This window comes from Rhipicephalus microplus, chromosome 9 (genome assembly GCF_043290135.1).
Source record: "Rhipicephalus microplus isolate Deutch F79 chromosome 9, USDA_Rmic, whole genome shotgun sequence".
Taxonomy (NCBI): domain Eukaryota; kingdom Metazoa; phylum Arthropoda; class Arachnida; order Ixodida; family Ixodidae; genus Rhipicephalus; species Rhipicephalus microplus.
Genome location: NC_134708.1, coordinates 44,631,551 through 44,657,221, shown reverse-complemented (window position 1 = coordinate 44,657,221; position 25,671 = coordinate 44,631,551). Strand labels below are relative to the sequence as shown.

Below are 25,671 nucleotides of genomic sequence, written 5' to 3'. Positions count from 1 at the left end.
ATGGCCACTTATCATCACATCCAATGATGATGTGGCAAACCACACTCTGTGCCCACCTGATCCAAATTCCTGGTGCAAGCTAAATGCGGCAAAGGCCAAGGGGGAGCCCATTCTCAAACATCGTCGAAAGCTGCCTCCACATGTCTGCCAAGCCTTACTTCCCATTTATGAGCGCTTGTCAGACAGAAAGCTGTTTCAACGATGCCAGTGAGGGAAAACCCAAAATAACAACGAATGCCTGCATTCAATGATCTGGGCGCTGGCACCAAAGGAGCGACATGCTTCGCTATTCACGGTGAAGGCAGCTTTAGCAGAAGCAGTGCTCAAGTTCGATGCAGGCAATAAAAAGGCATCAGAAGACATTATGAAAGAGCTGAGCCTAAACCCCAGCTGGCAAAGCCGCAGCCGCATGGCTGAAAAGGATAGACGGCGCACGGCAGCATCAGCCAAGAAGCGACAAGCAACGGAGAACATGCACCCGTCCCTGAAAAAGCACAACACAGGGACTCGTAGTCAAAAGGACTACATGCCCGGTGCATACTGAGCATTTTCAAGTACAGTTATGTACATGAATGAGTTTTATTCATTTTTCTCAGTTTTCTGAAAACACGCTTTTCGGTGACTTTACTAGTTTGTGGGGCGATATCTTGCAATCTAGAATAGCTAGAGCAATAATTTTTTCATTGACATAAAGCCCAATCTGTTTATTACAAAGTGCCGAGAGCAGAATTTTCATTTGCTGCCCATATAAATTTAGAAGGTATTAAATTTCTTTGATGTGAAAGCCATGACATGACTCCTCAACTTTCATCATCTGCAGAATCACTAGTTTTTTTTTAATTTGAAATCTTATTTCAGCATTGCACTTATTGCTAATCGCACTGTCTAGCTATGCAATAATATTTACTTTTTGATAAGCACTTTCTATTGTCTTCGAAAACAATAGAGGGGCAGCAATTTGTACCTTTTAAATTAATTGACCTACAATGAAAATTTTCACGTATTTGAAATCAGCAGGAGAAACTACATAAGCATGTATATTTTCATCATGTTTGGTCTGCAAATACGGAAAATATCTCCACACACCATGTCCACCCTAAATACTAAATAATAAACTTCTGGGTAGAGGGCCGGCATTCCCTACGCTTTTTCTTTTTGTGTGTGTTATTTTTCTTGGAAGCGTGGTATCCGATTAAACACTTACAAGGAATTTCGTGCCAATTGTTCATGCATTGGCTGACGACGATGAGGAATTATGGCTGAAGTGGATAAGTGCCACAGTTTATTTGGGAACAAGAAGAAGCTTTTGTAATGTTTTAGAGCATTGGACGACCCACTCGTTACGCTAATCGCAATGTGCGACGACTTTGTTCTTTCGCTGTTTTAAGGGGGGACGCGGCCGTTGAAAACAGAAAGATCGCGAGAAAGTCTGTTTTTTTTAAAACCATATTGTTGGGTTGTATGTCGGGTGGTATGTCATGTAAACTACCTATTTTGAAAATATCAGCACCTAATTTAACCCAAAAGTGAGAAAAAAAATGCTATCTTCAAGGCCGCCGCATCGCCTAAAACACGCGCAAAAGCCAAAATCAAACCAAACTTTGTGCGCGCGCGCGATTTTAGTCTTGTTTTGACCGTGAATTCTCTCTCATTTGCTGCCTTTCAAAGTGGCGTCAACGGCGTGGTTGAGATGCTATCGGCGTTTCTCCAAGATACGATGCGGAGCATTGATTGTCTAGAGCAGCTCATTCATATCTCACGGGCAACAGCACGCTTGCCTTGCTGTTGCATCTCTGCTCCGTCCGCTTCGATAGACGTTTGCTTACAAGCCGCTTTTTGCCTTGCGCTGTATTTTCGATCAGTTTCTCTTTTTTTATTTTCACACAAGTTCTGTGCCCTTTATCTTTGTTGCTGTGTGTTATGCCGGCAACAAAGACTGTGCGCTAGTTCGGAGCGCGGAAACGCAATATGCGGCTTCTACGAGAATCGAAATTCCGCTTTTCTGCTGCAAGTGCCCAGTGCGCAGATGCTTGCGGCTACGAAACTGTGCTGTCAGCTGCCACCAGTCTAGAATCCGACAAACCGTGTGTACCTGGAGCTGCAAATGCATTGAGCGTGTCTGAGATCGCCGGATTCAGCACGTGCTCTGAATCAGTACCGTTGAGAGTGACACCAAGTGTTGTTAAGATCGCCAGACCAGAACTTCGTCTGCATCAAGGCCAATAGCGTGCATGGGCCCTCGTCCCTTCATTTGTGGACGCTTTTCCTAAGGAAGAAATTGATGCGAATGCGAGACGTCGAGACACCGTTCACGCTGAACTCGAATCTACGTCAGCGACACAGAAAAAATTTGAACTGATGCAGAAGGCTGTTGAAAGAGATGCCCTACGTCTGCAAAAAATAGAAAAAAATTTAAATTTCAAACGGCACTTGGAAGAGATGGAGGGAAGACAAAAAAGGAAAAGAGTGCACAAGGACACTTTAAGCTACTCTGCTGGAGCTTTTTGAGGAAAACCCTTGTGCCTAACTTTCAAAACCCATTTTCTCAAAATGGATTTTTTAGCTACTTGTGGTGCTGAGGAAAGTGATTTCTCAAGAACTGCTTATCATATTGTGCCGTTTCTTTTATTCTGCTTCTGGATGATTTTGCCAGGGTGTAACAAGCTTCATTTTGTCAAAATTGGTGCCATCAATTATTAATAAACAATTATTTTTAATAAATGTTATACATACTGGCTACATCAAATTCAAGGTTCCATATTATTTTTTAGGGGAAATTGAAAAAAAAAACGGCTCTTTAGCGCCCTAGGATTCAGGGATGACCACAAATAATTTCAGCCTTCTGGTATGTGCTGGGATTTCTTCCGGCTCTTCCTCAGGCACCCAAGTGAACAACCCAGTTAGACCTCAGAAACACTAAAACCCCTGAACACAATTTACGAAAATTTTCAGGGTTTTTTTTTTTTTTTTGCTGTAGGTAAATTACTCTGAATGCTTCAATAAGATATCTAAAAAAATTGAAAAGTTCGGTTTCTGTGGTAGCTTCTCTCCTTAAAGCACTCTATAAGTCATATTAACGCAAAATTTTCGGATATACAGTCGAGCCCACATATAACAGCCCCACTTAAGGGGGGATGCTACACCTTCCAAAAACTCTTTTATTTTTGCGAGTACCTCAGTCAAATTTGGAGAGCCTATGTAGATTGTACTGCTGATTTCAAAAATCTAATTCTTTTTTTGCTGTGACAATTAGTTTTAAAGATATAATGAACTGCGACTTTTTCAATTAAGGCCTAATTAGCTAATTAACTGTAACTTGGATATTGATGTGCAACCTATAGAACCAATTCGGTATGTTCACAGTGTGCAATAAAGTATAAATCATTGTTCTGGGCTATTTCGAAGCAAAGTTGTGGGATGTTGAATATGACATGAAAAATTTCCCCATCTACACTTGAAACAAAAGATCCATTTAGAGAATTTTCTCCAAAAATTATTACAATAAAACTTACTTTACGACACATCCCCTGCATTTATCTTCGAAACAAAAAAGAAATCGTAATGATAACCCAAATAGAACAAGAGATATTGCTCTGGCATAATGGGAAGCACATGAAAATTGTCGTTTTGAGAAATCGAGAAAAAACGTGGGCACACATTTTTATTGCAGAAGATGCAACAAGACAACCTCAAAACGCACCAGAAGCATAGTCTGAATGCATTCTGTGCTCATGCCTCCTCTTCACTAGCTTCTGGAGTTCCAATGAGGCTGTTCTTTTCTTGTTGGAGACAATGCTGCGACGGTGGTCTTTTTCTCTCGCTCTCCTGGCACCAGTACTTGTCGCATTCATGTCCATTTCACCTAAGATTGCCGTTGCAGAATTCAAATTGCCCGTGTTGAAGCGCAGCACTGCTTCTGCAACAGCTGCTTCAATAGCGAACAGGGACGCATGGTGCTCCTTGGGGGCCAAACTCCAGATTACCGAATGTAGGCTCTCGTTGGAGTTCTGCGTTTTGCCGCGTTCGCACCTCTGAAGCAGGGCTCTTTCCGAAAGCCGGGTATAAATCGGTAGTAATGCCTCTGCCACGTCTTTCGGTAGATTGTAGGCATGCCTGGGGTCGGGCTCACCCTTTGCTTTTGCGGCATTGTGCCGACACCATGAAGTTTCACCAGCTGGGCACAGACTGTGGTCCGAGCATTCATCAGTGGAGGTGACGTGGCGGTATGTGGCCATCACAGCCTTTTGCATCTCGCCCACGTCACCTTCATGCGATTTCAGAGCCCGGCCATAATATGTGCTCAGCCTGGTGATCAGCTCACCTGTGAGCCTGCCTTTCCCACCAAGGCCTCTTTTCCCATCGCACTTTTGTTTCTGCACCAGGTTTCTCAATGCGGTGCCCATCCGTTTCTGTACATGATTAATACAGTCTTCCTTCTGCACGTCAATGTAACCATACACCTTGGCGTCTTGTATGGCGCAAAATGTCTTAGAGTCTCCATCAGACAGCATAGTTGTGTAGCGCAGGCCATGGCGTTCAAGCGACCTCTGAAATAAAATTAGAGCCGCCTCCACTTCCATTTGCCCCGCTTTGCTGTTCGTATTTTTTTGGCATTTGTGGTTAGCCTTCCATTCTTGATAGCCCTCACTACTAGGCTTTGGGCCCACCTCGCAGCCTAGGCAAAAGTTGGAAAGAACGACGTAGTCCAACACGTAGCCACTAAATAATTCGATAACTGTGCCCACGCCGATGTGGGAAGAATGGCCTCGCGTCTTCCACGTGCCGTCGTAGCTAACGGCAATATTGCCCCGGTGGCCGAAGCACAAGTCATCATAAATTGTTCTAACCTTTTCCGCACATTCGCTCATAGCGGACTCAGCCGCTCGCGTTGCAGCGGGTGCCAGCGTGTTCTTCAAATGCCGCTGAAACGTCTTGTGGTGCATACCGCGGTGTGAGATGCCCATTGTTGCGAAAATATCGTTCATTTTCGTTTGGCCGTTGCCGGTAGCCACCATTGCCCTCGAAGCGAGAAGATTTACTTCAAACGGATTGCACGTTTTCGTGCCGTTCGCGCGGGGCGAAGTCCATTCATTCACGATCTCGCCGCACCTTTCACACTGCACTAGCACTTTCACGGCAAGTCCATAGTCCCGATCCCCTCTGACAATCGTAGCCGGTCCGTGGCAGGCTTTGCAACACAAGGCACCCATTATCGCGTTTAGGATATCTAGATGCATAAGCAGATAAGGAGCAGCGTGGTCCGAGTCCTGTGCGGTTGCCTCGCTACAATTCGCGGTGAAAAAGTCAATTTTCCGTGCAGTTGCTGGCGCCGATGGAAGCCGGTCGAGCGTCGCTTTCTCCCGGGCATGATTTTCTTCAACTTCGGCGTTTGTCACCACCTTGGCGTCGATTCGTAGTCGTCCGGAGTTCGCTTCACCGTCATCGTCGTCGGAGGCAACGCGCTCGGTCGCACCATCGCTGAACGGCCGCGGAGCGTCGACACATCGTTTGTCGGAGTCAACCAAGGGCTCTGATGACTTCGTAGACTTTCTCCCACGACCTTTGCGTTTCCTGCGACCAAATGCGTGCACGGTCCGATACTTTTTTGCGTTTCCAGGCATGGCGATACGATCAGAAGCTTCAGAGTGCTCTGCCGATTTCGAGGCGTCACAGCGGTAACCCTTTCAAAATGGCGTCGGGTCGCGTATGCAGGCGCAAGCCGCGAGCTTCCAGCCAACCGGAAAGCGCCATTTCAGTCACGTGCGCCGTTTAGCCAATGGCAGTGAGCGCGGCTCTTCGTCTTTGAGGCCCCGTTTTTCGAGCCGGGGAAACGCTCAATGTTGCTTACTGAATAAAAAAAAACAGCTGAAAACGTGTTCTTTCAAACAAGACCAAAATGGCGCCGATCGAGCCCGTAGTTCCCGCGTATCGTAGAGCCGAAACCTGCGCTATTCACCCTCAATTTAAAGGGCAGGACGCCCGTTTTCGGTTTTTTAAAGTTGAATAACGATAAAAGTTGATGGTATTCGGCTATGAAATTTTGTAAATAGGTGCGCAATGATGTCGGGAACACGAAAAGAAGGTCCGCGAAAACTCGATTTTTTGGCTGATTTTCGGTCCTGAAGTGCCGCGTCCCCCCTTAAAATGAACTTTTGCTTAAAACGAACAATATCCACGTGACCGTCAAAACATGCATTAGTTCAATGGCGCAAAATCGCACTTACAACAAACGTCTCTTAGTGCTGCTGATATGTTACAGCGAACGGAGTCAGCGGTCTGCCAACTTCTTAAGAAACCAATTTCGACCACCGATCAGGCATTGGCGAGGTGCCCGTACATTCTTATTGTTAAACGCCGACCCTGCCTCCCCGTCGCTCTAGTTGCGGCTCTCCCCGACCGCTTTTTGTGACGCTCCGCACCATCCATTGTTTCCCCGCTACTCTGAGCACCCCGCATCGCCAGACGAGGCCCGTGTTTTCACACTGCCACCGATCTTTCTAAGACCGGTCGGCCATCTACACCGTTTTTGATCGCTGGTACTGTCGTTGACGTTGCCGGCCTGGAGTGAACATACCATTTGCCAACATCCGATAGTCTGCTTCTAGTGCACGTGCGTATGCTACCCTACCGACTCTGATAATTTGCGATTCATTTCGTGTTTAGGACTTGTTTTTGCTCACTTTGCACTCAACTCGGCATGCCTTCCGCGCACGTGCGGTAGTGCGAAAACGGCTGTTACTTTGCGTAGAATGAATCGCAAAGTATCGAAGTTCGTAAGGCCACGCAAACCCGGCGGTGCAACAAAACGATTTTTTGACCACGCCCACCGATTCTTCAAACATCGCCGCGCGCACCAAATCAGGTGGCCATGCACTCTTTCCAAGTTTTTCTACGTGCGAGTTTCGCGGACCATTCAAGCAAGCTACCCAACCTGCCTCCTTCCCGTGTGTTTTGGTTTTCAAGGTCGCCCTCCCCTGCATCCTCTCTCTTGATCACAACCCCTTCGCCAGTCTTCACCGCTCCGCGACGCCCGCCACGCTGGCTCGAATCAGTTTCGTTTTCTGACTGGAAACGGGCGCAGAGCTGTTCTACGCGTTCTGGCATGTGGGTCGTGTGTGCGAGTCTTGCTCACTCTTGGTGTGCGTGTGTGGTCATGATGGTCGATGGGAGGACTAGCACGTTTTTTTTGTTTGTTTGTTTGTTTTTTCGTGCCACTCAACAAAACATCGAAAGTGTGACCGCTTGGCTTGAGCGCAATTTGCGCGTTAGGTGCCGCTAGTTGGCTGCCGTTAGGTACCTGGCAGCCAACTTTCCGCTTTGGCCGTCCCGGTATTCAGCAGTGGAGATGGTGAATATTTCGTGGGCGGTGGTGATGGCTACATGCGCGTGAAACTGTTTCCGCGAGGCCGACTTCGTCGACGTCAGGCCCGATGCCGAGCCTGAAGCTTCCGAACTGTGGCAGCAATTTGTGGCAGCGCGTCGGCGACTCCTACCTGGGAGAGCGGGTGAGGCATTTGTTACAATGGTTTAGTTATGGCTGATGATGATGCCGACATTGCGGAATCGTGCACGGATTGGGGCATTGTGAATGAAGTACGTGGCGAGAGCGATTTGGTGGAATCGGATTGCGAGAACGATGAAACTTTGGAGTCTATGCCTCATGCAGCTTATGCCTCATGCAGCTTATGCCACGGGCCTCGGCGAACGAGCACCCTGCCGTTTTAAGTGAACTCGAGACCACCCTTATCGCTTTTGCTATCCGAAACACGTGCATCACAGACTTTTCGGGGTTTTCACTCGCAACTTTTTTTTAAAAGCTGTGTTTCATTTACTACGAACTTCGTGATACATCGAATGGATGCCGCGTCACGCTCAGGTTCGTTGTAAGCAGGCTCGACTGTAACAAAGTATTTTCATGGCTTATGAGGTGTGAGTGTATGTCTGTGAACGTGAACAACAGCACCTGGGGTCGTAATTCGCGTTCTCTCAAAGGTAACTTGCTTGCAAGTCCACGAGTGTTGTGCCCATGCAAGCGTGACACCTCTCCTTCTGTTACTACATCCAACAGAGTCCAAAGGTCCGGCCCCCGTGGTGGTCGTGGAGTGGCTGGGCCGCTCCGGTGGTGGCAGCGGCAAGGGGGCCAACCGGCGTCCCTACGAGCTGGTGGAAGGGGTGCAGCTTGGCTGGCCCGTGCCCACCGTGCAGCGCCTCTGGCTGGGACCCTCCCTGGACGACAAAAAGTGCCGTCTGCGTGCTTTCCTCAGCTGCCTGCGCAGTGATGTGCCGCTCATGCTCAACACGGCCTACGTGCCCCAGCACCTGCTCATCCCCTGCGCAGTGCTCAGATTCCTCATGTCTCAGGTACACCCCCACCCGCCCCTGTGCTACTGGTTACTCACTTTCTATCGGTTACAGTGGTAACGGCTCAACTGTCACCTCCTCTGCTTCACAATTCACCTCACTTGAGCTATTCATGCGAAGTTAACATCCCTAGAAAGCAAAAGGCAATCATACTGCTGGCCATACTTTTTTTATTTAACTCATACCTCTTTATAACAAAAATGGACATAACGAAATATTGCGTGTAATGAAGTAAATGAAGAATAGTCTTACAGTGTTAGCAATACTCTTTATAATGAATGTTCGGGTACAGTATAACCTCGTTACAACGGATCTACTTACAACAGACTTTCGGATACAACATACCGATTGGCATAATTATGTCAACCACCTTATTTGTTCCATTGTTTGAGCTTTGTTTACTACGGATTTTGGTACAGCAGACATTACTGTACAGTCCATTATAACGATATCGAGGATACCTGAAAATATATCGTTATAATCGATCATTTTATCAGGACTGTCGTAAAAAATCGTCACTGGCCGTACCTTTCGTAGCTCTAGGCTCGATTTCGCTTTTTCCACAAGTGACAGATGATGTAGATTAAAGGCTGTCAAAAAAAAAAAAACACTTTATTTTATATATTGATGAGCGTTTATGGTTTCGGCGCGATGAAGTAGTCCTATATTCGAAGTTGCTACCGCGGTCATAAACGGGGCCGGAGAAGCACTGTGACTGTTCACCTCCTCGTCACTACTGTCGCTGCCGTCGCAAAACGCCGGCGTCTGTCGCGACGATTGCCTCATCGGTGAGTTCCTCCCAACACGCGCTATCTGTGTCACCAGTAGCGATGTGCTCCCAAAGTTCGGCGAGATTCGCGGTTTCCGTGCAGGTCTCGCTGTCAATGAGGGGGGGGGTGGGGGGAGAGGCTGGTCGTGACGCACAAAGCCTGGTTTCCTGAAGCAGTTTTGCTTGCTGGTCTGCTTCACCTTATACCACGTACCGTAAACAAAGCGCAAAATCGTTTGAAGGCTGATCTTGAATTCAAGGGGCCCGTCTGCATTGCCCCTGGCGTACTGGTAGCCGAGCAGTCAATCGCTAGCACCGTCCATCTCGAGCAGCCACTCCTCGGACATAATGCGGGTCATCCAGGCCTTCTTATTGCTGCGGTAGCCGACCAGGATGTGCTGATTTTTGAAGCAGGCAGGCTTCTTGTATGGCCCAATAACGAAGGGCTTCATCCGATGACTGCCATCCATGTTCACGCAGAACAATACGGTCACTCTAACCTTGAAGTGCTTACTGCGGGGACACGGATCACCTCTTAAAGCACGAGTCTTCGATGGCATCATTTGATAAAAAAGGGCAGTCTCGTCACAGTTATAAATATCATTGTCCGAGAAGCGCTCCATAAGTGCGGGCAGTTTGGTCTGCAGCCCATGCTGCTTCGCTTGGGAGTCCAGAGAAGCCACTTCCCCCACCATGTTTCTGTCAACAATTTCATGCCGCTCTTTGAACCTTTGTGTCCATGTGCCTTCTGGTTCGAAATCTGGCCGACCAAGCAGAAAAGCGATATTTTTTGCCTTTGTGGCAAGCATAGGCCCACTTTTCCAAAGATGCGCATAACCACTCGCTACAAAGTATCAAGCTGCAAGCTGTATTCACTGCAGTCCCGAAAAAGTTTAGATGCTGAAATCAGTGGCATGCACACATTCTGTGAAAGGATTGTCAGAAACCACTTGTAGAGCGCCTCTTCCCCGTCTGCATACAAAAGCTCCCGTACCCTCTTCCGCTCGTCAGCATAGCCACTGGATCCAGCTGTCAAAAATGCAGTGCTGCCAGCTTTGAGGATTGTGGATATCGCCGACTGTGCGAGCTCTTATTTTTTCACAAGGGTGCTCACCTTGAATCCTTGTCACGAGTCTTGTAAACTTTTCAACTTCGTGTCAAGCGACACGGCCTTGCACTTAGTCAGCGCCATTTTCGCTGACGCTCAGCTCTGCGCATGCTGCTCGCGCGATGCAATTTCCAAGAAGGAGAGACTGGTTCAGTCCAGTCAGTGCGGCGGGCGGAACTCTGCGCACAGCTTTGCTTTTCACATTTTTTTAAATTTTTTGCTCTCTCTCTTTCGTTGCAGCCACGGTGTTAGTCGCGGGCATCTGCGGAAACTTTTTTTTTTTTTTTTCTGCGTTGCGCCACGGCAACTCGCGATGTTCTCTCTGGCTTTCAAAATGGGCACGACGCCCTGGCAGCGCTTTGCTGCAATGGCGGTAAATACGAACTCGCCTACGCTAGCTTTTCATCTTGTCGCGTTTGTTTCAGTGGAACTTTTTGATGTGAATGTTACGATTGTTCTGAAACTTGCCGTCTAAATGGCAAAATTTTTATCATTGTATCCGATATGGGGTGGACAGCATATTGTTATATATGTTTTTTTTTTCCCATAGCCCCAATACAAAAAATGAGAAGGTAAAGTCAACCCATCGTTATAACTAATATATTGTTATATGTGGTATCGTTATAAGTGAACTGCACTGTAGGAGAAAAAATGGCGAAAATGTGAAACCTGCAAGGTGTTCAGGACTCCTTTACAGCGGACTTCCGTACGGCGGACATCCCAAATTAAATAACCTCCGCCTGAAACATCAGCATATTCTTGAGACGGGAATGGTGCACCACGGAATAGCGACGTACCGATTTAAGAACGAAGGCCGCCAATCTGCGGTTGTTTAACTATGCCTAACTGTGTGAAGAAAAAAAAAAAAGTCAGCGCACAGCGTGCTTGGTCTTGCATTTTGAAACGCCGACTCTCGACATTGCTAGCCGCTGCTCCGAGCAGTCGCTCCGTACCGAGCTTGGCCGGAAGGGGGGCGGGGGGGGGGGGGGCGATGCGATTCATCGCATTCGCATGTCTGCCAGTGCGACAGAAACTAAATGTGATAAAAAAAATCATTTTTTATGTCCTTGTTGAAAGTAAATTCGTTTGTGAGTAGCAATTCTATCTAGTTATAAGAGACCCATTGAGTGTTTATGCAAGTCTGTTGTAACAGTACTTCGCATTTACATACTCCTTTTATAACTGACCAAAATCCTCTCCACTGTGAAGGTCTGTTGTTATGAGGTTATATTGCATAGAAAACTTACTTTCTTGTAAGATGCAGCTTTGTTATAATGAGGTTTGAGTGTATTCCAAACCGTTGCATTGCATTTGTTTCTTTGTGCTTGTGGTAAAACCCTGGTCTTTTAGAAAGTGCCTTTCTGTCTCAACTGAAGTTTGTTCTCTTCCAAAAAAAAACAGGGTGGCCCCGGTGGCGCACCTGTACTACGACGCCAGGAGCTCGATGCATTCCTGGCACAGGCAGTGTCGCCCCAGCTGATGGATGCCCAGAGCACCCAGGGAATGCAGCTACCCCTGGTGGCTGTCCGCGGCATTCAGCTCGCCTCTCTCTTCCTGCAGGTACGGATGTGGCGAATTGGTGTGCAGTCTTTTATGTTGTTCCTTTGACGATGTTGCAATAACAACCGATGCGGATCAAGAGAATTTGTTGTCGAGCTAGTTTGTTCACAACACTAAGCAGCAGAGCGCAAGTTTGGTATGGGACAGACAAGAGCACACACAGCACTGCCCCACCTCCTGCCTATGTACAGTACAGCAAACATTAAAGGGGTACAGGCACAAAAACTTTGGCCTCGCATTTTTATGCTGCATGGTGTTGCTGGGGTCCTGTTTGTCATAACACGACACATCGTTTGCTGCTGTGACAGATAATTAATTACAGACCCCTCATTACCAGTTCCGGTTCAAAAGAGCTCCAAGAACGAGGAGCTGCCGGGTGCAGCTCTTGACCACGTCAGCACACAAAACTGTGGCACACTTCCGCACGGTCCGCATCAAGAATTACTTTTAAATAAGAAACGGTTTGGTGTTTGGCATTGACTGTGTCGCCGAACACAACTTTCAAAACGTGCGCCACGACCATGCACTTGCGATCGTCCACCGAGAAGTATAGACTGTTGGAACGAGCGCGGTAAAAGAAAAAGAGCGGCTATCACGTCATAACTTCTTTTATTGTTTGCAGCGTGGGGACGTGAGGGAAGTAGAGGGTCCCCCAAGGGTCCCCTTTGAGAGTGTCAATGGCACGATGGAGTCTAGCACTCATTCAGACTTCACAATTAATTTTAAAAACCTTCCAAGCTATATTCGTTGTTCATTTCATATGTTCATATTTTGCAGATGGTATACAAATGTTCACGGGAATCGATGGCTATATCTACTGAAAATTTTGTTTGTACTCCTCTAATACACCATAAACCAAGCAAGCTTTTGGCAAATTGAAATACTGGTAAATGTTCAAAAATAAATAAATTAATCGGAAATACATACCTTGCAGTGTGAACTCGATATCTTTTTCTATCCCTTTTTAGGAGGAAGAGGGTTTTTGATTTCTTTATTTCTTGACCAAATTCAATGAAAAATGTAACACAGACAGTTTTTCAAGCTGATTTCAAAATTTTAATTGTTTTTGAAATTGGTTGGGTGGTTACAGAGATAATTCAAATTAATCCTATACTGTTTATCAGAACAATAGCAAGGCAATTATTGACCAGAATATTAATATTGGCATATGGCTGTATGATATTACAGGTATTATCAATTTTATAGCAATTTAAAGTTCTATCTCCTTATATCTGTATCATGTGATACAGTTAGTACCAAAATAAAAATTTACAAAGGCTAAATTGAAAAACCTGTTCCTGCATTTGCATAGCAGACATATGTAGCTACACGCCACCACAAGATTTGTGGCTATATGTGCCGTGAAGACCAAGATATCGCTTTGGCAATTTTAAAAACGCCAAAATCAGATTCTGAGTAAACGTCGAGAAACAAAATAGGCTCATATTTAATACAAAACATAACAGATTGTTTACAATATTCACAAAAGTTATGGCATCAGTAGCCTCCAGGAACATAGTCTGTCTGTTTAGAGTCATTTCGGTGTTGTTTTCTTAGCACACGCTGCAAGTTTTCAGCAGAAGCATGCTTGTGTGCACATGCTTCAGTACGGTGGCGGCCTTTTTCACTCATGCTCTTGGTCAACTGTTGGCCTGGGTCTATCTGTAGTTCTTGAAGTATGGCTGGAAAAGCTTTTTCATATCCAGAATTGAACTTCGTTACAGCCTCTGCCACAGTAGTTTGTACTGCAAACAATGATGCGTGTTTCTCCTTCGGCACCACTGCCCAAATCATTGAGTGGAGACGCTCGTTGTTATTTTGGGTCTTCCTTCTTTGGCATCACCGAAGAAGTTATTCATCAAATGTTTATAAACTGGAAGAAGCTCCTCACATACATGGGGTGGCAGATTGTGGCGGTGTTTTTGGAGCAGGCTCACCTTTGGCCTTCGCTGCGTTTTGGCGGCACCATGAATCTGGGCCCTTTGGACAGAGAGCATGGTTTGAAGTGACATCGTTTGAGGTGGCGTGGTAGTATGTGGCCATCACTGCCTTGTGCATGGCCTTCACATCACCTTTACGCAATTTCAAGGCCCAGCCATAGTAGCAGCTGAGCTTGGTGATAAGCTCGCCAGTCAGCTTTCCTTTCTCGCCGAGACTCTCTGTACCAGAGGATTTCTGCTAGGAAACTAGCTTTCGCAGTGCTGTACCCATTCTTTTGTGTATGTTGTTAATACAATTTTCCTGGTCCACGGGTATGTATCCATACACTTTTGCATCTTGAAGAGCAAGGTAAGCACCGCTGTCGCCATCCGACAACAAGGTCGTGTACCGCAGCTTATGCTTCTGCAGCGATCTTTAGAAGAGGATCAGTGCCGCTCCCCAGCTTTTTTAAAAAGTTCGTGCTCTTGTAGAATGCATGTCCCTCCTTCCAAGCATGGTAGGCAGGGTCATTTTCTTTTGGTGCCTGGGCACACCCAGCACAGAAATTGCTGAGCACTATATAATCGAGCACAAATTTTGTGTACAGCTCAATTACTTTGCCAACGCCGATATGAGACGAGTGGGCGCGCGTCATCCATGTGCCGTCGTACAATATGGCGATGTTGTCCGGGCTGTTTATTTTTAGGTTACGGTACAAATCGTGTACCAACTGCACACATGTCCCCATCAACTTTTCTGCCCCTTCGGTTGCTGCGCAGATGAACTTCGTTTTCAAGTGTCCCTGCCACGTCTTATTGTGCATTCTTCTCTCTGAAATGTCCGCCGCAAAAATGTCATTCATTGCCGTTCGCTCGTTTCCGGTGCTCTGCATTACATGCTCCGCAAGGACGTTTATGACAAAGGGTCTGAGCTTCGCTTTGCCGCTCACGCACGGCGAGCTTCATCCCTCCACACCATCGCCGCAAATCGCGCATACGGCAACAAACTTCACAGCAAGGCCAAAATCCTGTTCACTTTTTTTTTTCAGCGTGAGGCTACCACTCCAATTTGTACACTTTCAACTGGTAGACACCAGCAGCGCATTCACAGAGTCGTAACTAGCAAAGAAAAAACTTGTAGCGAGATCGTTGCTAGCTTGGGCAGCAGCGTCATCGCGATCCAAAAGGTCACGTTTTCGGGCAGCAGCAGGAGTTGAAGCAAGTACTTTAAGTTTTCTTTTTTTTTTTATCTTCGCTGTTTATACGCTGCAAATCTTTTGGCTGCAACACGAAGAGCCGCGACCACTGTCAGCAGCGCTTTGGGAGACTAGGCCTAGCACGTCCGCATGATCAGGAATAGGTGGTGGCACAGCAGCGCGTTTCTGGAAGTTGTACGAAGTCTTCCTTTTTCTTCTGAATTTGTACTTAGTAGCGAACTTCGTCCACGGCGTCAACATCGTCTTGCATGCGAAAACACGACGCATACGATGTGTGCACAGTTGCCGCGGCGGCCACGGAGTGATGCAGGCGGCGGCAGTCAAGCCAATGCCGTGGCCCGCTGCGGGTCACGTGCCGTGACTGGCCAATTAGTGCACGCTTTGGGACTACTTTTTGAAGCGGGATATCTTCTCAGCCAACGCGCGTCGGAGCTGGAAGCGGCGCGAAAATAAAGCGAGAGGCTGCACTTTCAAACGATATATGATCCGCGGCTGTCGGACAAGTATGGTGGCCGTCGCATGTCACGGAAGAAGCGCTTTATTTACAGAATCCTTGGCTCGTATTTAGCTGGCACTGGTGCCGAAAATCGATATAACGGCTAAGATATCATTTCAAACTGCATAAAACTGGGCAAAATGGTAGAATGTTGGATGGAAATAACAAAACTGCCATTTTAAAAAAAATGTTTTTTTCACGATTTTTCGGCTTTTAAAACCCGTGTCGCCCCTCAGAAAGTTTTACTTCGTGCTTCAGATATCTCAAAATTCCAGCTGCAAGAACACCAGGGAATGGTTAGCACCTGAAGCTTTCTGTATATTGCGTGCTGCTGTAATACAGTCGATTCCCGCTACAACAAAACTGATGGGGCGCAGAAAAAATTTCGTTCAAGCGAAAATTTCGCTGTAGTGAAATCGAAAAAATATCGCTGATCTGAGGTAGCAAAACAAAAGAACGTTTATTCTCAAATTCAAAAAATGTTCGCTGTTTCCTATTCTTTCCCAGCAGCATCGGGACGTGATTCTCACCCATGCATAGAGAGGCCATGGTGAAACAACGCCATGGTGAAACAATGCCTAAAACTGCTTTCGCGAATGAACCAAACAGTTGATTAACAGGTTAACACAAGCAGCTGTCTACCGTCAAAAGTATCCGACAATGCCGAGATGGAGGCAGGGTATCGTGGAGCGGCGACTTTTGCATTATTCTATGCCATTCTCATCATCCATCACTCGTGGCTAGCCGATTTTGTTGATAATGCGGACGAACAGCAGCTCTGATTAGTTACCACACTGGCCAAGCGCAAACATAATGATAAGGATCGGAAAAGGCATCGTGCCGCTATTGCACCCAGCAGCTGCGAGAAGGAAACCATGAACTGAGCTTTAGCTTCGGATAGTCTGCGGCTCAAAAGCAAGCCAGTGGCAAAACAAAAGCAGGAGTCTTATTGCCATCACTATCGAGCAATGGTAGCGCCCATGCTGGCTGAACAGCGGCGGTATAGTGGTGGTTTCTGGTGGCGCTGACGCATGTTTTAGACTTCGTTGACGCATTTTCAGGCTCTGAAAATGCACTGAAATGTTAAAGATTGGGTTTACTGCATAGCAATGAGTATATGAGCCTGGAATTGCATTGTAAAATTTCGTTGAAGCGGGACGATCAAAGAAAAAGTGTTCGTTGTGGCGACAATATTTATGCATTGACTTCTATGAACTGCTGACAGGGAATCTGAAATTTTGTTGAAGCAGCGTTTGTTGTAGCGGAGTTTCACTGTATTGTACAGCTAAACATGCTTATAACGAACCTTTATATAACAAATTTCTCTACCGTATTTACTCGCGTAATCCTCGCACTCGCATAATTCTCCCCCCCCCTCCCCCCACATGGCCCAACAAAAATACGATTTCTTTTTTCCTCAAGTAATGATCGCACCCTCGAAAACTGCCGCAATAATGTCGTCTGCTCGTTCTAACCACTGATGATGATAGGGTGCACCGTTTGGCTCCATCTCTTAAGCATTAAGCGTACTATTATTGCATGAAGATTCAATTCGATCCAAGCCAAGCCAAAGTGGCAAGTATGCATTGCGGCGTGTTTTGTATGGTGTGTCGGTAATCTTGTCACGTTATGGGGCGATACTGAAGCTACACGGCTGCCTTCAAGTTGAAAGTGATAGAACATGCACTAAACAACGTCAACAGGGCTGCCGGTAGGCCCTTCGGAGTTTATGAGTTTTGTGTTCGCTACTGGTGACGGCTGCTGAAAGCCACCAAGACGCGTTGGGCCTGCCGTGTGCCTGAAACTGGGATTGATGGTAAAATTTATTTCATCAGTAGGAAACTGCGGACGATTCTATTAAATAGCCATCAGCCCAATACTGACGTTCTACGCTAACTTTTTGAGGGCTCCTGTTGAATGACGCACGCTACCGCTACGCCCACAAGCTTTGCGTATGGTATTCTAATTCCCGACTGTTTGCTTGCACTTTTTGTCTCAAATAAAGCGTGCCTTGTGTTGAACCTGTGCTTTTACTGTTGAGGTAAGTTTTAATTAGCACTTCTCAAAAGCTTGCTGTTAGTTGCTGGTTTGAGAATGCCAATTTGCGGTCACTTCGTTTTCTTTTTTGCTCTGTACGTTTTCGTGGAAAGTTTTCCCCACGTAATTCTCGCACTCCCCAACTTCGCATCGGTTTTCCGCCAAAAAAAGTGCGAGGTATATGCGAGTAAATACAGTATATAAGTTTTTCTATTCTCTGTCGTTACTCCATAGACGCACTTGCATTTGCGACCTCTATGTTACAAAACAGAAAGAGACACCCTTGATATAACGAATTTTTGCCACAATCTAGGAATTTTGCCCCAGATTTTGTCATTTTGGCATGAGCATGCAGTTTCCGGGGTTGCCCCACCGCCGTTGAAGCACAACTCTTCGACTGCTTTGACTCTTTATAACATGTTGATAAATGCGTGCTGTTGAAGGCAACGAAGTGGTTAAAACGGGGGGGGGGGAATGGAGGATTATTTCCAGCTCAACAAAGCTAGCTTCGTCAATAAAGTGCTTTTGTGAATTATATGTGAATTTATGACATCCAATCCCTTTGCAGGCTTATATCGAATTACAGTCATACCTCGTTATAACAAAGTTGAAGGGGGAGTCGTAATTACTTCGTTATAACCACCAGTTCATTATAGCCACACAGCGCGCTCACGGCCCTGGCAACTCCCAGGCGAAGGCGTGTGGCGAGCCTGCGCCCCACAAGCGGGCGTTGCCGCCGTTCTAACTGTCCCGGGCGAATGCGTGGATCTGCCCTACTCCTGGACGTCACTGGAGTTATAACAGCAAAAATTTTGTGTGATGGCTTTGCTTGTTTCAGCCCGTGAAATGTGCGACAAATTTGTTTTGAAGCCAGAAGCTCTTTTTGTTTACTCCTGCAACGACGGATCGACGGGGGAAGTGTTGTCCAGCTGCCCGGTTCCCATGCTCTAGTGCATGCTATTTGTAACCAGCCGTGTAGCTAGTGTACTGGCCGAATGCACCCTGCGCAGCAAGTGTCCTAACCTGTTTTCCAACCACAAACCCGACAACAAGAACACCTCGTTGGATGGCGGCGCTTTGCATGGCCTCCAAGATGGAGGCCGTGGGGCGTGTTTCTACGCTGCATAGAGTTTCCTAAAATAATGGATGGGACTCTGGCGCTGCGATCGTTCAGCGACCATGGGAATTATGGATAATACACAGATTTGCTTAGTCTTCCTGCTTGCGGGTGGCAAAAAGCACCTGTGACTTCGTTTATTTTAGTGTTTCGGTTTTGTTTCGGCGAAAAGAACGAATCCTTTTGAACTTCGTGATCCGATTTGAAATGGTAAGCCTGAAAGAATAAGGTGGTGAAGCGCAACCACCGAACATTTGCTGATTTTTGTTTCGTGAGACGACAGCTTCAAGCCACACGAACACACAGGGAGCCAGAAGTACGCATATTTGACAAATCAGTGCATTACCCATCATTCCCCTGCTGGCTGAAGCGACGTACGTTGGACCACCCATAGACACTATTGCCAGAGTTCCCTCCGTTGTATATTTAGGAAACTCTGTGCTAAGCTGTGCACCTGCCGTTTTGGAAGCCATGCGCTTTGTTGTTTGCTTTGTTTTTGGGCCGCTGTGCTTGCGTGGCGCTGTGCCAAAAAAGGCGCGACCTTCAAATTTTGATTTACGTCGTCCGCACTGCTCGCAACTATTTAGCATGTTCGCAAAACTATGTTTTGACTTTTATTGCATTGTTATTTTGTGATATAATGGCTTGATTTAACGTTCTTTCAATTGTCAATGGCACTGGCTATCATACCGAAATGATATACATTAAATTCTTTTTCTTTTTTTTAAAGGCTAAGTTGAGGGCGAGTTCATTACTCGAGTAAGTACAGTAACGAAATTTTCTTCATAGCAAATTTTTACGGGAATTCGTCAAATTCGTTTTGTCAATCCAGGTTTAACTGTTATACGGGAAAACTGAATTTCGTGTTGTATTGCTCCCTGCCACATTCCATAAAAAACCTGGTATGGTGACATGGAAGTGTAGACTATAACTGTAAAGGGTAAACACAAGCAGTGTGCTTACACAAAGCATAAACATGTTAGTATTTGTGGGCGTCTGCTAAGGATGTGACAGTGCAATCTTCCACAGTCAAGTTTGTTGTCAGAATAAAGCTCACAAAAATTCACTACATTGAAAAAACAAGTAGTGCCTGTAATACATTCTTGAATTAATGGCTTCAAACTGCACAAGGAGTTGCTGCTTTGGTAAAAGCACGCACTCTTGGCACAGTAATGCTGTTGTTTGTAACTCACCGTTGAAAGCTGTGGTGCAGATTTCAAAAGGCTCTGCAGCATCTGACCGAGGCCAGAAGGCCTCACTTTTATGATTTTGGTTTACTTCTAAACTCTTTTACTTCAGAATTTTTTTATTAATATTTCAGAGTCGAGTTATCAGATTTCACTGTGCACCCACAGATTTGTTTTCAGATCGACCCAGAAGCATTCTGGAATCTCATTTCCAACACTCCTTTTGTTGCTGCTGATGCAGGGCGTGGAGCACGCGTTGTTTGCAAACGATGCATGTGGTGCCCCAGTGCCGTGGCTGATGTGCTGCCCGTGGCTGTACTTTGATGGCAAGCTGTTCCATCAGAAGCTGCTGAGGGCCGCCCAGGCCAAGAGTCTTGTCGAGGTTTGCGGTGGACAGATCGACCAAGTGGCCAAGGTTGAGCGCATGCGGGCCGCCATCCTCGAGGGACTCCAGGTGCGGGGTTCCTCTCTCTTCTTTGGCCTTTATCTTCAAAAAGCTGCTACAGCTGTGTCAACATTACAGTACTGCTCAAAAGTACTGTAAAACTCGCATATAGTCTAAGGTTTTTCCCCTAATTTTTATGGTGCGCATCTTCGACCTCGGACTGCGCTGTTGCAACCCGCAAAAACGGAATGAGCGGGGAAAGGAAAAAGTTTCGCTCTTGCAGAAATTTCGTTGGTGTGAGAATGTGGCAGAAAAGATAGGGAATTGACTAAAAACACATCTTATTGCCAAGAGTCAACAAGCTTACCTTGCCGAGCCTTTCCCTGGAGCACTTTGATGACTCTCAATTCGAATTGTAAAAAGTGGTGCATTGCCACGTCATTGAGCTCGGCGAAACACGAGCTAATGGTGTTCAGAGCATTGAACACATTCTGCGGGGTCGTTCTTTTCTCCGGCTGTTGCAGTTTTTGAAGATCAAGATCTTCTGCCTTGCACACCCTTCTGACAATAGCTTCTTTGTGCACAGTGTCTGTTCTGTATGTTCTGTTGCATAACCGCCTTCCACGAGTCTGCAAGCATGCCGACGGCAGACCATAGGTCAACAGGGTAGCTCTTCCAACTGTTTGGGCACAGGCAGCAGTGGGCAGCACAGTATCACAACAGCACCGTGCGGCTACGGCCACAAATTTGACTAAGCTACAGCTGGCAACGGATTGGTGTGCACTGTATTGCGCATTTACGGTTTCGAGGGTACGGCAGCCACGGCACGGTAGTAGAGTAGGGTTCAAGGGTATGAAAGCAAACAAAATGGTGGCATAGATAGTGACTTCGAGTCTGCGGTTAGCGGTAAAAAGTCTGGAAAATCGGGTGGCGAAAGCTATAAACGTCCGGAACTTCCCACTTTTTAATCACTATTCAGCTTAAGGGGGGACATGGGTCTTAGGGCTCTCTCATTTATTTTTGAACCAAATGTGACAAAAGTTGGCATGCTTAATTAGTTTGTTCTCCGGATTCTAAGAATTTAGTTATATTTCCTGTAGCTTCATTAGGTAATTAAATAATCAAGATAACAATTTCTATTGTTCTTACCATAATAGAAAAATAACCACCTGTCAAAAATTTATAAATAACATAGGGATTGACAGTAGAAAGCATAAGACATGGAACATAAGAAGCACTTTTTTGAATAGGTCATTGTTTATTACTTTACAGTACACTAAACTTCACAGCCCTGAATGGGGCCATTGTGTGGTCACATAAAAGACTAGTTTGAAAAACTTGCATCAAGAGACATCAAAATCTGCTTCCTATGTTGTGTGCTCCAAATATATAGCTTCATGCTGCAAAATAAACTATTCTGTTATCTGTAATAGTTTCAGATATATTGCAGTAATTTTCATGCAGGGTTTACAAAATTGCCATTTCGAGAAAATGAAGAAAACAAAGAATTCCAACATTTTTACCTAAAAATGTATGCACTTATAATTACATAGCCATTGACATATAAATGAATGCTAGAAAGCCTAAGGAGTGCAATGCTGCAAGCTGATCGAAAATTGAATGAGTACTTCTCTAATTACAGCACAGTAAAGTTCATTGCATATGTATAACCAAATACAGAAATTGTTATATTAAATTTAAAAAATGAAGCTGCCCATTAAAAATAGGATCCCAGCATTGTTTTTTGTGCCCATTTAGCTACATTGTGAAAAAAGAATTACAGCTCTAGCTGTCCTAGGTCCACTTTTACCGAACAAGCAAAAGAAAGTGGTCAAAATCTGTGCTTCGAGAATAATGCTGTTAAAACTTAATTTCGCTGTTCCGAGGGAAAAATATCATGGCACGCATACTTTTAGTCAGTTAATATGCACCGGGAATGTAATAGGACTGATTGTTTGTACGAGCGTGTCGTTTTTTCTAGTCCTGTAGCAAGTTGTCGCCGTGTGCTCGTCTGCCGCGAGGCCGCTTATCAGTTTGGAGACTGTACTGACGGCGATGTGCGACAAATTTACGTGCGTCATCCACGATCCGTTGAATAACGCAGCGATGTTTTCCGGCGTGTCCAGAATAAGTTACCCGTAAGTGTCTCAAACCAAAGTTGCTCCCTCGCTCATCAATTTGGAGGCTACGCGAGTGCAGAGGTGTTAGTTTCCTTTTCACGTAAGACTGCCGCATTTTCGAGCGGAGATCGCGACAACGTTGCGAACACGTCGTTAAAAGCAGTCTACCTGTTGCCAGTAGCCTCTATTGCGGGGGCTGCAAGCATGTCCACTGCGAACGGATTGACTTTCTGTTGTTGGTCGACGCGCCGCGTACTCCACTCTGACGATCCGTCGCGCAGTTCAAGGTCCTTTCGTCAGGCGGGGGGAACCACAAACGACATCGGCGGGTTTAGCGATAAGACTACGCTTCCGTTCCGTCACTACAAAGATTGATATCTCTGGTAGCTTCACTTCTGCTTTTTTACGTGCCGTCCTCTAACTGATGAGGCTGCAAAACACAGAGCCGTTCTCAGTAACGTTGTCGGCAACAAACGGGCTCGTACGTGAGTTAGACCTACACCAATGACACGGCGACCGTCGTTGACCGCGTCGAGTTCGTTATCCTCGTTGTCCTGAGCCATAGCGGGAATCTTTCTGAAGTTCACAGCGAACGAACGACCGCCACACCCGCTTCACAAATTACTGTTGCACAGAACTTCTTTACTGTTGCAAGCAGTCAGTAGCACCATGACAAAATGGTGCATGTCCGTGCGCGTCACGATGGTGAAGCAGACGCCGAAAGCGCCCCTTGGCCAAACGGATGCCTAAATTTGGTCACGTGCCCCAAGCAGCCAATTGAATCGCGCGCTAGTGCTTCTCGACGCGTTTTTGCTAAAAAACCAATGAGCAAGGTGAGCCAGCGGTGGCGGGATATTGAAGAGGAAGAACGACCCTTCCAAACGAGTCCAAGATGAACACAATAGCTCGTGTGTAACGGCAACAGTTTGGCGCGGAAAAAGCACGATTTTAGCGTCAATTTGCGCTCACATTCATATCACAGGGATGTTATAAATTGATATGCACCAGAAATAATGACGCGAGAAGCTAGAAACTTCTCAGATAAGTGCAAAAATAGGCGCAGATTCCAAAAATATCACCTTCAAAAAGACCACTTTTTTTTTGTGATTTCTGGCCTTCTAAGACCCGTTTTCCCCTTAACAAGCGTTTCCGTGTCAGCCCATTAAAATATTAACATGTGCCCACTGCAAGGACACCTCAGATTCTTGGTTGGGACATTTTGCAGGTCACCCATAGGAATAGCCAAACCATGTTCCTACTCAGTCTCTCTCTCTCTCTTTTTTTAAGCAATAATGGCAATGGTGGTGAAGCGCAACCACCGAACATTTGCTGTTTTTTGGAACCTGAAGGGACCGGTAAAATATGTTCCTTTTAACAGAAGTTCCGTTTACCGAGAGGTGAACATGGGTTCAGAATACAAGGCCAAAACCAATTGCAGAGGCAATAGTTCCGTTTAAGCATTAGTTTCATTTAACAGATATTTATTTACTGAGAGTCTACTGTATACCATGAATGCATTTGAGCAGTTTCTGAATGCAGGTGATGTTCGAAGTGTAGACTATTTGTGCACTCTCGTTAAAAATTAGCGGTAATGAGGGACTCTGGTAAAAAATACATCGCGTAGTCACGAGTTACGAAATGTGTTGGCGTTCACCAGTGCTGCTAAATAGTTTTGTTGCAGTGGCAATTTCGTTCCATCACGATTTCGTTATCGCAGATTTCGTAGCGCACGGTCATGCGTATGAGCTGACATGTTTTTCACGCGATGGCAAATGGAAAATGCCCTGTTGTGCACTTTCGGTAGCATTACAACTGCATCATCGCATAATTTCTCTGCTGTTTATGATGGCACGCAACAGGTGGTGGTAACTTGAGGCCATTACTGCATAGCTGTGCTGTGTTTCCAAATTGCTCCTTGCCTTCCATCTTACGCTCATCACACCTGTGCTGCAGCATCTCCCGATATAAATCCTCCGTAATTTTGTTACTGGGATGAGGCCGTTTTCTCAATGTCGGTTCACTGCCGTCGGCAGGGAGTGCTCCGAAGGCAATCACAAGGTGGAAAAATAGTACCTTCACCGCAGAGAGTTATGGCTTCATGAAGGGGAAAAAAAATGCCCCCAACTCCCCGAAGGGACTCATGAGTCCCTTCGGGGAGTTTTAAGTTGGGGGCATTTTCGGGGAGTTGGGGGCATTTTTAAGCACACAGCGTTAACATTTTTATTATTTTTTTTCTTACGTTGTGCAATCAATAGTGCCATTCGCCGCACATGGCTTTTTTCTGTCACGGGAAAAACGCGTTATGCGTTTCCAGCTCAAGTAGCTGGCGTGCACAGTTAAAAAATACTATGAAGTTTAAAAAAAAAATGCTGGCAGCACAAACGCACTTCAAACGCAGGATGTTCAAGTCACGTTCAAGGTGGGGGATTCGGTTGTTGGAGGTGAGATTAAGCGCGCATGCCCGCAGCTGCCGACGCCAAAGCCTGACATGGTGGGGGCTCTAGTTGCTAGGCACGTGCAGCTGTCGCTATGGGAGAGGGTGATGGACGGATCCCAACAGACGCCTGACTAAGAAATGCGTTCGCATTTAAGAAACATATTAGGAGCACCTCTCTACAGTCATATGTTTGCTGGCACGTACAGATGGTGATACTTTTTTGTGCAATAGCGGACTAGAATAGCTAACAAGTGTACTGTTTTCTACATAAGCAGTGTAAAGTAAAAGAGTTTCGGTGAAAAAGAAAAGTTGCATCTTTTCATAATTTGGTGTTTTACTTGTATTAGAAAAATTTTATATTCGCACAGTCCTAGAAAAAAAAGAGCTTTGTAGTTCCGTGGGACATCTAGGGATGATTACAATGAATTTTAGCTTTCTGCTATGTTCTGGGATTTCTCCAGGCTTTTCCTAAGGCACACGTCAACCACTCAGTTGGACCTTTATTGCGCTGGAGCTAGTTTATGCAGCTTCATGAAAGCACAGTTTCTCTAGTTGTATTGAACATTTCCTGAAAATTTTATCGGCATACTCCAAAAAAAAAAAAATTAAAGAAGTTCAGTCTCCAGGGTCGCCTTTTTGCCTCAATCTGACTTTGTAACGAAAGTTTAAAGCTGCTTCCGACAGAAATGAGTTGCAACTGAATTAATGGGCATTCCTGGTTTATGATATACAGTGGACTCTCATAAACGGAACCTGAAGGGACTGGGAAAATGTGTTCAGTTTAGCAGGAGTTTCATTTACTGAGAGGTGAACTGGGGTGCAGTATGCAGCGATGAAACTGATCATATCAGAGGCAGTTGTTCCACTTAAGCAGCAGTTCTGTAGATATCCGTTTACTGAGAGTCCGCTGTAGTTCACTCAAATCTCATCATGACAAAGTTGCATCTTACACGAAAAT

At 45.9% G+C, this 25,671-nt stretch overlaps 1 protein-coding gene across 1 annotated transcript in view; it reads left to right on the top strand.

Annotated features, from left to right (window-relative positions):
* LOC119163801 (constitutive coactivator of PPAR-gamma-like protein 1 homolog) overlaps positions 1 to 25,671 on the top strand; it is a 75,662-nt gene that overhangs the window by 35,727 nt on the left and 14,264 nt on the right. The window contains exons 9-11 of the mRNA XM_037415872.2: positions 8,069 to 8,361; positions 11,640 to 11,798; positions 20,013 to 20,225. Coding sequence (XP_037271769.2) covers positions 8,069 to 8,361; positions 11,640 to 11,798; positions 20,013 to 20,225 — 665 coding nt within the window. The remainder of the gene's footprint in view (positions 1 to 8,068; positions 8,362 to 11,639; positions 11,799 to 20,012; positions 20,226 to 25,671) is intronic.